This window comes from Bubalus kerabau, chromosome 22 (genome assembly GCF_029407905.1).
Source record: "Bubalus kerabau isolate K-KA32 ecotype Philippines breed swamp buffalo chromosome 22, PCC_UOA_SB_1v2, whole genome shotgun sequence".
NCBI lineage: Eukaryota > Metazoa > Chordata > Mammalia > Artiodactyla > Bovidae > Bubalus > Bubalus kerabau.
In genome coordinates this window covers 21,634,915-21,647,844 of record NC_073645.1, presented here as the reverse complement: position 1 = coordinate 21,647,844, position 12,930 = coordinate 21,634,915, and the positions used below count along the sequence as shown (strand labels likewise).

The window sequence follows — 12,930 nt, the reverse complement described above, 5'->3', positions numbered from 1 at the left end:
AGGCCAGGCGTGATAAAGGGTCTGGGTTTCATTCCAACATAGTGGGAAACCAGCATAGAGTTTTAGGCTGGAGAATGGCTCATCTGATTTATGTGTTAAAACGATGACTCTGGCTAGGGTGTGGGGGAATTCGATTGGTGGGGGAAGTGGGGAAGCAGAGAAAGGAGGCTCTCCAGAGATGGTGGCCATGGAGGCGGAAAAAAGAGAAAGGATTTGAAATATTTTAAGAGGCAGAAATGACGGGATTGACTGATGAATCCGATGTGGAGACAAAAGGGTGGGAGAACCAAGACTGACACCAGCCTTCTGGCTTTGGTACTTGGAGGCCCATTGCAGGGAGGAGGGGGAAGGAGCGATCAATAGTTCCATTTTGGACGCGTTCCGTCGGAGATGACTGTGCTGCGTGCAGGGGAGATGTCAGGTAGGCAGCCGGATAGATGAGTCTGAGCTTGGACTAGGGGTTTGGGTTGGAGATATAAATTTGGGAGTTGTCAGTCATGGGAATGGATATTAAGCCCTGGGAAAAGGGGACAGAGAGAGGAGAAAGAAGCCCTGGACCAGACCTGGGGACTCCGGCATTAAGAGGCAGAAAAAGGAGGAAGCACCTATAAAGGGGAGAAACCAGAGAGAAAGAAGGAAAGCCGGAGGAGGATGGCATCCTCGGAGCCAAGAGAGCAGAGTGTTTTTAAAAGACAAGTGGCCGAGAGCACAGGCCACTGTGCCAGGTACTGTTGAGAGTCCCCAGGAGAAGGGAGTGAAAATGTATCCTGTTTGTGGCCTCGTGAAAGCCGCCAACGGCCATAACAAGTTGAGATATAAATTTGACTGGAGTTAGATGAGTCATATAAACATGACTGGAGTTGAGGTGGAATGTGGATGGCGAGTGTGCTAAGTTGCTTCAATTGTGTCCAGCTCTGTGTGACCCTATGGACTGTAGCCCACCAAGGGTCCTCTGTCGATGGGATTTTCTAGGCAAGAATACTGGAGTTGGTTGCCATGCTCTCCTCCAGGGGATCTTCCCTACACAGGGATTGAACCCCTGTCTCAGGCATCTCCTGCACTGGCAGGTGGATTCTTTACCACCAGCACCACCTGGGAAGCCCAGAATGTGGATTGGGGTGAGGTAAATGAGCGGCAAGAAAGTGGATTCCACTTGTGAAGACAACTATTTGAGTTGAGTGACAAAGGGGAATAAAGAAATGTGAGAGATCACGGGTGGGATGTTTGGGGAGGAGAAACATTATTGTGTGTTTGGAAACTCAAAGTGATCACTCTGGAAGGTGAGAGATGGTGCCTTGGCTTTGTTTTTAATAACGATGAAAACTTACAATTGTGTAACTCTTCACAGTTTACCAAAGTGTTATCACACACACTGGCTTATCTTCACAGACTGGTAGATGAGGAAGCTGAAGCTTAGGGGAACGGAGTGACAAGCGCAAGATCAGAGCCAGAAAGTGGCAGGCCCAGGACCCCGCGCCCAGGCTGCTCTTCTTGGCCTGACCCCCAGGCCCCTCCCTGTCCACGTCAGTGGACTGGCACGAAACTTGGCCAGCACACACACAAGAATGGGTCATGCCCCACTGGTATCTCCCAAGCAGATTTTTAAATTTCCACCAAGCCAATCACTTGTACCTGCTGGCCTAGCCTTTGATATTATAAAGCCACAGCTGCTTTTCAAGAACAGGGAACCCTGTCCCACTTCCTAAGCCTGTTCAATTGAACTTCAAAGCCTCCTGAATTTCTAGAAGTGCCCATCAAGCTCAGGCAGGTGTTAGAGGAAACGTGAAACCCCATGTACCTCACATCCATCTCCCCACCCCTGTTGTGGGAACTGACACCCCAGAGGGACCGTGACTAACCTCTCACACCCCAGTCTCCAGATCTGTAAAATCCTAGGACTGTCATGAGGGTGATATGAGGTAGGGGTTATAGAGTATTTGGAAGGATGCTTGGCACACGTTGACTACTCTAAGAGTGCCAGTCATGATGCTTTTCCTGTATTCGCTCACTCATTCACTCAGACACTTGCTGGGCACCTTCTCTCTGCCAAGCATGGCTCTAGGCGCAGCAAATGCAGAGATGCACACACATTCTTCCTGGGCTCAAGAAGCATATGTTTTAATGAGGGGAAGCAATGTTGGAACACAAACAATTCTGCCTCGAGGGAATAAGCAAGGTGCAAAATGCTGTGGGTGTCCAAACAAGAGAAGATCACATCTAGGCCAGGCAGCTGGGGCAGGCTTCCTGGGAGGAGGGGAGGGAGGGGAGAACAACCCCTACCTGCAAGGCCAGGTGGTGAGGAACCAACTAGAGCGTCAGCTCCATGGAGCAGAGTGGGAGGGGATGCAGCTGGCTGTCCTGGGGGGAGACTCTGAGAGGCTCTGGTGTCAGGGCAGCAGAGCCAGCCAAGGGAAGCCCTGGTGGAAGGAAGGACTGGCAACTCCGTGCCCCACCCCCAGCCTTCTCCCCGGGTTGCTCCCCTGTGTAGGAGGTTTGGCTTTGTGTCTGTAGCCCCTAGGGGTGGTGGTGGACACCGTGGCCAAAGTGTCAGGTTTCATCCCAGGCTGCCTTATAGGTTTGGGCAAGACTCTGTGGCACCCTGAGCCAGCCTGGCACCTCCACCCCTCTACCCCATAGAGAGTACTGGGACTAGCACCCCCAAGTGGTTCAAAGGAGAGATGATCCAGGGTCATCTGCTACCCCAGGGTCACCACCATGGGAGCTTGTGTGACCACCCACCACCCCACATTCAGGGTGAAAGGACTGGCCTCCAATAGGTGTGGAGGCCATGACCTCTCCCCCACTGGGAAGTGGCTCCTGGGGGTGGTAGAGACCTTCCAGGAAACCCAAGGGACAGGGGGTGCGAAGGAGGGGCGTCAGGGCTGGACTTTCTATGGTAGCTCCTCAACCATAGCCTGGAGGGTGGGGCCCAGCCCACTCTGTCCCCTGAGGTGAGTTAGACTCAAGGCACTATTTTAAGAGCAACAGACCAAGAGGGGCTCTCACACAGCTTTTAGTCCAGTGCCTTTTAAATGCTGGCTCTGGAATCCCTTGTTTAAACTGCATTTTATGGCATATGATGCATAAAATAAAATGCATGCATGTGTGTTTAGTGACTCAGTCGTGTTCAACTCTTTGTGACCCCATGGACTGGCATGTTTTCCGAGCAAGAATACTGAAGTGGGTTGCCATTTCCTCCCCAGGGGATCTTCCCGACCCAGGGATTGAACTCATGTCTCCTGCATCTCCTGCTGCATGGCAGGCAGATTCTTTACCGCTGAGCTATCGGGGAAGCCCCCAAAGTAAAATGCATCCGCATAGAAATGGCTCTGTATGAAACTGAGCAAAGAGGGCCCGAGGCCCACCCCCACGTGTGTCCACACATTTTGTGACCTGTGATTTAGTCCAACTCTCGTCTTGCAGAAGAGAAACTCTCTACCTAGAGAGGCGAACTGACCAGCCTAAGGTCCCTAAACTAACCTCTGAAAGAGTCAAGACCTGCAGAGAAGCAAATGAAATCAAGGATGAGAAAGTGTTTTATAAACTGTAAAGTGTAGGGTTATTACCTCCACTTTATGGCAAGTTCTTGGGCATTTTCCCATGTTGCTACTTTGGGAGAGGTCACCAGAAAAAAAAAAAGGACCAAGAGTGTTGGCATCCAGGCAGTGTGGAGAAAGCACAGGATTGGACCTGAAGACAGTTATTTTAGAAGCCTTATGCTGCCACGTACAAGCTGTGCAGCCTTGGACAGCTTACTTTGCCTCTCTGACCCTCTGTTTCCTTTTCTAGAAAAAAGCCTTCTTTACTATCTTTCTGGATTACCAGGGTTCAGGTGAAGCAATGCCTGGGAAAGTGCTTGCAGCCAGGCCTAGACAGAACTATACTGTCTCATGAGGAGCCATAATGGTGGTAAATGGAAGACCTGAAGGCTTTGAGGACCAGCATTTAGCGCCCAGAAGACACTTGCTGCCCCTGAGGGCTTGAGCCAGCTGCTGGCAGGGCAGGAACTCAAGTGTTCCGTCTCTGCTGCCTAGACACGTTCCATAGGTCATACAACACCCCGATATGTAGCCCTCAGACACTCTTTGTCAAGGCGTCGAAGGCATGACCTTCCATCAACGGGTGCTGACTCAGCCCCCAGTGAGCTCAGCTCCCCTTTCGCACACTGTGGATGCCAGAAGGCGCCTGGCCAGTCACTCAGCACCCCCTAAACTTCACTGGCTATGTGTCTCAGTGACGAAGGAGAGGGCCAAATTGGATGTGTTTCAGGAAAGCAAGAAGTGATTTCTCTCAAAGACCTTGGAGAGTTCTTTCCTCCCTCCCCGCGGTGAGCTCCGCAGGGGACGTCCAGCAGCTGGCAGCCGAACTCTGCTCAGGATGCACACGCTTGGGCTAAAACAAAGGCAGGAGCCTGGGGACTAATGGATGGGGGTTGGCGAGCCTGGCAGGTGTTCCAGGAGGAGGGAGGAGTCCTCAGACATTCCTGGCGGTGCTGCCTGGGGGTGACCTTGGGCACACCACTTTCTCCAGATGGAAAGGCGACGGGAAGAAATCAACCATGGGACACCTAAGCCCTTCTGACTCAGCTATTGGGCTCTGAGGATCCACTCAGTCAACAAAGATTTATTGAGCACCTACTGTGTACCAGGCACAGTCCTAGGCCTTGGGAACAAAGGAGACAAAAACTTCTGCCTTCATGGAGCTGATATTCTAGCAGGAACAGAGAAAAGATAAAGAGGAAAATAGAAAATGATCAGCTAGTGGTAAAAGCCATGGGGAGGAGAAGGGAGGTGAGAGGTAAGGGATCCTGGGTGATGGTGATTGCAAGCTTCAGAAATGTGGGAAGGAAGGCCTCATCAAGAAGGGACAACTGAGTGAAAGTCTGAAGGATGTGAAGGAGGGAGACAGCCATGTGGATCTCAAGGAAAAGCGTCCTGGGCAGAGGAAACAGCAAGTCCTTGAGGCAGGAGCGTACAGTAGCGAGGCCAGTGTGGCTACAGGAGAGGCAGACGAGAGAGAGATGAGGACTGAGGAGCAATTTAATCTTTTGCTTTGTTCCTCAGGAAAAAAAAAAGATTCACCTGATGACTTTAGATGCATTCATAATGCTACTATTTAAGAGATTCATTCCAAACCTCAAGGACAAAGCCTTCTGCATTTCTAGGGCTCATTTACCACAGGGCCCTTGGGACAGCAGAGAGAGCCTGGGTTCAAGTCCCAGTACCTGACACTAGCTATGTTACCTTGGGAAGGGCCTTCAACCTCTCTGAGCCTCAGTTACACTGCTAAAGTTCATCAGTTGCTTCATCTGCAAAACAGGTTAATAATGCACCCACCCATGCAGCCATCCATGCCTACCTCTGGAGAAGGCAATGGCACCCCACTCCAGTACTCTTGCCTGGAAAATCCCATGGACAGAGGAGCCTGGTAGGCTGCAGTCCATGGCATCACTGAGAGTCGGACATGACTGAGCGACTTCACTTTCACTTTTCACTTTCATGCATTGGAGAAGGAAATGGCAACCCACTCCAGTGTTCTTGCCTGGAGAATCCCAGGGACGGGGGAGCCTGGTGGGCTGCCATCTATGGGGTCGCACAGAGTCGGACACGACTGAAGCGACTTAGCAGCAGCAGCAGCATGCCTACCTCACTTGATTACTGTTAAAGTAAAGGTCTCTCAGTCGTGTCTGACTCTTTGTGACCCCATGGACTATCCATGGAATTCTCCAGGCCAGAATGCTGGAGTGGGTAGCCTTTCCTTCTCCCAGAGATCTTCCCAACCCAGGGATCAAACCCAGGTCTCCAGCCCTGCAGGCAATTCTTTACCAGCTGAGCCACAAGGGAAGCCCAAGAATACTGGAGTGGGCAGCCTATCCCTTCTCCAGGGGATCTTCCCGACCCAGGAATTGAACCGGGATCTCCTGCACTGCAGGCGGATTCTTTACCAACTGAGCTATGAGGGAAGCCCATTTGTTGTTAAATTTAATGAGATCATTAATATGAAAGTGACTTTTACGTTGAAATGGGTAAGATAAATGTCACGTTGCTTTTTGTCTTCTTCAGCAAAGCCTATGATAAGGGTTCATCAATGGCTTCCCACTCCCTTCCACCACGCTGCTCCCTATATTGCATCCCATGTGGGCCCTGTTGACTCTCACTTTGCTTAAGCCACCTCTGATTCAGGGACGCTTGTCAGATGCCTGGAGACCCCAAGACAAGGCTGCCAAAAGTTTCCAGGAATGTTCTGGGTCTGATGTGTCCCCACCCTGGCCTGGCCAGGAGGGCTCTGAGTCCACTGCTCTGGTCGGGTGGAACCAGGTGGGCCCAGCCACTCCTCCCCAACATTCCCCTCCACCTTCCTGCAGGTACAATGGCCCCAACCTGGTTCTGAAGTACGACCGGGCCCAGAAGCGGCTGGTGAACATCGCGGTGGACGAGCGCAGCTCCCCGTACTACGCGCTGCGTGACCGGCAGGGCAACGCCATCGGGGTCACAGCCTGTGACATTGACGGGGACGGCCGCGAGGAGATCTACTTCCTCAACACCAACAACGCCTTCTCAGGTAAGGGCTGCGGGCCTTGGGCCTTCCCTGCTCCCACCTTCCTCCTCCCATCACCAGGTTACAGTCACCGGCTTCCCCAGGCCCAGGCCCTGCCACCTCCAGGACCTCGGTTTGTCCCAGCAATAACCCAACAGTGACACCCCCAGGAGGCCCTTTCTTCTCTTATGCATGAAGCTTTTTCTCACCTCCCAGCCCCTGGGCCTGCCGATAGACGCCTTGAGCAGAAGACCAGACCCTCTCCCTCAGAATTTATGTCCTGTTTGCCCTCCAGTCACAGCAGACCACCCCCTGCATCCTGCTAAGTAACTCATCCTCCCTTCTCCTCCCTTCTCCCCCAGCTCCTGTGCGACTCAGTCATTCAGGACTTCTCACACCCGTCACCCGCAGATGACCCCCACCTCCTGGCATAGATCTCCATGGTACTTTCAGGGAGCCTTTCTGAAACGCTCTGAAATCCTTCAGGGGTCCCCACAGTGTTCAGATGAGCTCATTCTTTCACCCTACATCCCTGCCAAGCACCTGCTCTCTGCCAGACAGGAGGCCCTCGGGGCTGGGGACACAACTTGGAGGACAGGCTCTGGGGCCTGTCCTAGCCCAGAGCACCATCCCGTGTCACTTGGGCTCTTGTGTAAATGCAGATTCTGCCTCAGCGGGCCTGGCTGGGGCCCGAGAGCCTGCCTTGCTAACAAACTCGCAGGCGATACTGCTGCTGCTGGTCCAGGGACCACACTTTACTTAAAGTGTGACGTCCTACATCCCAAGGAATGGCTGAGGGAAATTGATGCCCAGAAGGCTATATAATAGTAACAATGATGATAACTAATATTTTAGAAGCACTTACTCGGTGCCAGGGTGGGGGTCTAAGCGCTTCATCTTGTTCAGTTGCTCAGTCATGTCTAACTCTTTGAAACCCCATGGACTGCAGCACACCAGGCTTCCATGTCCTTCACTATCTCCCAGAATCATCTCATTTAAGTCTCACAACAGCTCAAGTATGTAGGTCCTGGTATAGCCCACTTTATAGTTGAGGAAACTGAGGCACAAAGAGGTCACATGACTTGCCCAAGGCACACAACTTGTACACCCCAGGATTCAAACCCAAGTGTTTGACTCCAGATCCATCTTTTTAATCAGCACACTCTATGGCCTTACTCAATCTGAGGCCCTGGGGACCTAGTAGAGAGCCAGGCTTACAGTTGGCATTCAGTATTCCATGAGTTGGGAGGCTGTATTCTTGGGGCTGCAGATAGAAGTCTGCTCCCATGGGGCCATACATCTGCAGGGAAGTCCCAGGCCACAGCTTCCTCCTGAAGGATGCAGGGTCTCATGTCCCTGTGGGGCCAGGTTGGACATGCCCTGGACTCTTCCAGATGGTGGCAGCCTCTTGGGTTGGTCTGGACCACACTGTGCAGTTCAGACTTGTGCATTCACTGTCCTGCACCCTCCCAACCTCCTGGAGTCAGGTGGTCACCTGACTTTGGGGACCACCCTCCCTGCTTACACACACACACACACACACAGTGGCTTTACCCTGGCCTATACTGTTGCCCCTCCTAGTCTCTGAGCCCAAGCCAGGATCCAGCCCCAGACTGCCCTTGCTGTTGAGCCCTGCCAGTTGCCTGAATGGGAGGGGATGGCGTTGGGGCCAGTGCCAGAGGGAGGGGCAGGGGCAGGCAGAGCTGACTGGCTGACAGCCAGCCTTGTGCAGCCAAGAAACAATGAGCCACAGCCCCGAGTGGTGTTTTATGGGTTTTCATCTCATCTTGCCACCAAGTGAGGCCTGAGAGATAGTAATTATCCCTACACAAATATCAAGGCATGATTACCCAGCTGGATTTACTGCCCTCTCTCCAACCAAGCCAAGATTGGATTAGGACACAATTAATTGATGGGCTGATCAACTCTTTAATGTGGGGCAAGGTCAGGAGGGGAGCAGCGGCAAGGGATGCTGTGGAAGGGGTGAGTCCCTGGCTGGAGGGAAGCTGAAGTGGGGAGGACTGCGGAAGGGGTGTTTAACACTGGCTTGGCGGGCGCGATGCCAGAGGAAGGGGACAGACTCTTCCCAGTCACTGAACACAGAGCACCTGGGCTGGGACCTGTCAGGTGTCTCTGAAGCGGCAGCCCTCCCACGCTCTTCGAGCATTTCGTAGTGAAACCAAGAGCCACGGTGCTCAGCCCAGGCTGCACATGAGACATCCCTGAGGAGCTTTAACACTCCCAGTTCCCAGGGAGCATCCTGGTCAGTCCAATCGGAAGATCGGAAAGCTCTCCGGGTGATTCCCCCGTGCAGTCAAGGTAGACAGCAATACCCTAGAGTCATGTTGGTTCCATGCTCAGCCTAATCGTCACCCCATTCACTCACTCACATATTCATTCACTGGATACGTACTTACTGAGCACCCACCATATGCCAAGCACTGTTCTAGGCACTGACGATGCCCCAGTGAATGAACTGACAAAAATCCTTCCCTCTCTCCTCAGTGCAATCTTTTATTTCTCTAGAAACCTGACCCCCCTCTCCTGGCCCTGTGGACTCTTAAGTTCCTCGAGGGCAAAGTCCCTGTGTTGGTCATTTTGTGCCCCATTCTGGCCCAGCCAGAACTTGAACATCCTAAGAGTACAATTAAAACTTAATAAATAAATCCAGGAAGCAGAAACAAGGCACACGCCATTAGGCCTATGAGAAGGTTCTCCAACAGAGGAAATGTGAGGAGAGGCAGACATATGGAGCCCCCAGAAGGTTCGCCTGGGAGAGGTTGGAGCTTGTCCCCCAGAACTGGGGTGAGGATGACAGGGCCCCGCAGCCTTAGTCCCAGGCATGTACCTCCCAGTGGCCTTCTGTGGGTTTGAGTTAATTTTTCAGTTGAGTGATTCAGTTGATTCATCGACAGTGGGCGGGTTGTGGAGCCAAACCTTTGTGCCAGGTCAGCACTTCCCTGGGTCCAGCTGGCATGAGGCTCAGCCAAGCTACTGCCACCCTGCCTACCATGAGGAACCTGAGATCCTCTCCAGGAGCCCCAGCCAGCCCACACCTGCCCCTTATGACTGGGGCTCCCCCGGCCTGTGCTCAAGCATTGGAGGGACCTGGGGAACGGGGACCCCTCCCTCTCCCTCAGCCAGCCTTAGGGAGTCAGCACTGGAGTCCCTGGAAGAGGGCTGGGACCCTGCATCCTGGCAGTGTCCTGTAGGAGTCAGCCTGTACAAACCTGGGATCTACCGCTCACTTCCTGGGTCACCTTGAGCACCCAGGGTGCTCGACACTTCTCTGTCTCAACCCCTCACCTATAGAACAGGCAAAATTGTATCAACTTCATGAGTTTAACTCCTTCCATAGACTGTATCCAAAGTCTTACCATCACCCACCACACCCCCTCCAGATGTGAGCCCCTTGCCTTTCTGACTCCTTCTCCTCCCCTCTTCCTCTTGCTCACCTCATTCCCCCCTGAGGCCTTTGTGCTTGCCGTTCCCTCCACCTGAAATGCTTTTCCCACCATTGTTCTCAGGACTCAGTCCTTTGCTTCATTCAGGCCCCTTCTCAGATGTGTCTTCCCTGTCACTCCCTATGCTCTCAACTTGCTTTATTTCTCTTTGGAGCACTTCCTACTGTCTGAGAGGAGGCTATATATTTGTTGTTCATCTTTCTACTCTTCTCCTAAACGCCATGGGGAGAGAGACTTTGTCTTGTTTTCTGCTGTATCTCCATGACCAAAGAAATACTTATGCCACTTAGTAAACATTAATACATATATCTGACTGAACAGCTGAACTAGTGAATGAAAATCACTTATTATGGTGTCTAGGATTTAATCCATGCTCTCTAAGCAACTGCTGTTATAATTCTGTGGGCTGAAGAAAGGCAGAGACTTTAAAAATGTCCTGGACAAAGGCGCCATGGGCCTCCCTCCCAGCTGCTTGAAGGAAGAGACTCTAGGAGCAGAAAGAAGAAAGGATCATCCTGTAAATAAGACACCACACAAACGAGGGTGTCAAGTGCACGCAGCTCAAGGGTTAATAATTGGAAAGTAGGTAAGAGGGAGGGCGCAGAGGAGGACTGACCACAATCCCAAGAGGCCTGAGCAAGGAAAGCAGCCGATGGCTTAACTGACCTGGAAAAGTACTACCGTGTCAGGCAACACTGAAGCCAGTGTTTCAGGCAACACCACTCTGGAAAATCAGGCAGGAGCCTATGCAGGACAAAGGGGGATAAGAGCCTGATCCAGCACCCCATCCACAACCCAGGAACCCAGGACCCCCTGCAGCTCCTGTTCAGAGCCCATCCCTCCAGGGTCCTGCACTGACTACCCATGCTGTTGTTCAGCTTGGCCCTGAGCTCTCCTGCCCAGGTGACCTGCCCGGGGTTACAGCAGTGTGGTAGTAGATGGGCCAGTGTGGACTGTGAGCCCCGCAATTTCATTCATTCATTCATTTCAGCAGAATGGTCACTGACCATCTGCCATCTTCAGTCTTCATACACCTCCCTCCTCTTCTACGCAGATAGTACTACTCACAGTACTGCCCCTTACTTTTTATTTAAGAACTGATTTTGGACATTATGCCACAGCCACACACAGACAGCTTTCTCATTCTTTTTATGGCTGTATAGTACTCTATTATATAGATTTGCCATTTCCTGAATTGGCTCTCTACTGAGGAATATTTAAATTGCTTGCAAACCACCGAATGAATAAGCTTGTACTGCATGCCGTTCTCCACAGCTGCAGGTGTGTCTGTAAGGTAAGTTCATAGAAATGCAATTGCTGCGTCGAAGGAGTATACAGGGGCAGTTTTGATAGGCACAGCCAAATTGTCCTTCAAAGGGTCAGTCCTAATTGCACTCCCGTCAGCCCACATGCCAGTGAGCATCTCCCATACCAATACTCTCACCAACTCATGTCATCATTTTAAAAAATATTGGCTAATCTGATGGGGGGGAAACTGGCATCTAAATTCAGTTTTGATTTTCATTTTTCTTAAAATGAGTGAGGCTGAACATATTTTTATATATTTGGGTCTCTTGTCTGCTCAGAGGCTTTGCCCATTTTTTTCTATTGATTATCGGCCTTCTTCATATTGATTTGTAACACCTCCTTATAAATTAGGAAAACCAAGCCTCTGTCTGTAATACAAGTTGCACATAGTTTCTCCTTGTTTGTCATTTTTCTTTTGTCTTTGTTCATGGTGGGTTTTGCAATGCGGAACGTTTTTGTTTTTATGCGCTTGGATTTATCACTCTTTTCTCTGATGGCTTCTGAGCTCCGTATTATATTTAGGCCTGCAGTGGGGCTTTTGTAACCTCTCAGAGAAGAGGCATCAGTCACTGTGCCAGAGAGAAGAAAGGGAATCAGGGGCGCCTTGCACTTTCAGCCTCTTTTGCCTCCACAGCAGATGAGCCGTCTGCATGGAGCACACCCATTATCCACAGCTCTTCACCCAGGCCCTGTTCCCACGATATCTGAGGATGCTCTGCACCTTGCTTCTCAAAGCATGTTTTGCCACTGAGCAGCACTGGCAACAGCTGGAAGCTCATCACTTTGCAGGATCTCAGGCCCCATCCCAGACCTACTAGACCAGAATCTGCATTTTACCAGGATGGCCAGGACTTCTTGTGCCTGGTAAAGCCTGAGACACACTGCTCTGAGGCTCCAGTCTCTTTCCTAGGATCCTCTGAAAAAGTGAAAGCATTAATCACTCAGTCATGTCTGACTTTTTGCAACCCTATGGACTGTAACCTGCCAGGCTCCTCTGTCCATGGAATTCTGTAGACAAGAATACTGAGTGGGTTGCCATTCCCTTCTCCAGGGGATCTTTCTGACCTAGGGATCGAACCCAGGTCTCCTATATTACAGGTAGATTCTTTGCTGCTGAACCATCAGCTACTCCCAGGGAACTCTACTCAATGCTCTGCTGCTGCTAAGTCACTTTAGTCGTGTCCAACTCTGTGCAACCCCATAGACGGCAGCCCACCAGGCTCCCCCGTCCCTGGGATTCTCCAGGCAAGAACACTGGAGTGGGTTGCCATTTCCTTCTCCAATGCATGAAAGTGAAAAGTCAAAGTGAAGTCGCTCAGTCGTGTCCGACTCTTAGCGACCCCATGGACTGCAGCCTACCAGGCTCCTCTGTCCATGGGATTTTCCAGGCAAGAGTACTGGAGTGGGGTGCCATTGCCTTCTCCACTCAATGCTCTATGGTGACCTAAATGAGAAGGAAATTCAAAAAGAGTGAATATGTATAACTGATGTACTTTACTGTACAGCAGAAACTAAAAATAATAGTTTATAGGACCTAAAACGGATTCTAGGGTCTCCTTATCCCCAGCCATATTTCCCTTAGACATAAGCTCCAGATTTTCAGCTCACCCAGCATGACCCC

The 12,930-nt window shown here is 51.4% G+C and overlaps 1 protein-coding gene across 1 annotated transcript in view; it reads left to right on the top strand.

Annotated features, from left to right (window-relative positions):
• Positions 1–12,930, top strand: part of CRTAC1 (cartilage acidic protein 1) — a 152,747-nt gene that overhangs the window by 89,106 nt on the left and 50,711 nt on the right. The window contains exon 3 of the mRNA XM_055560312.1: positions 6,365–6,561. Within this exon, the coding sequence (XP_055416287.1) occupies positions 6,365–6,561 (197 nt within the window). The remainder of the gene's footprint in view (positions 1–6,364; positions 6,562–12,930) is intronic.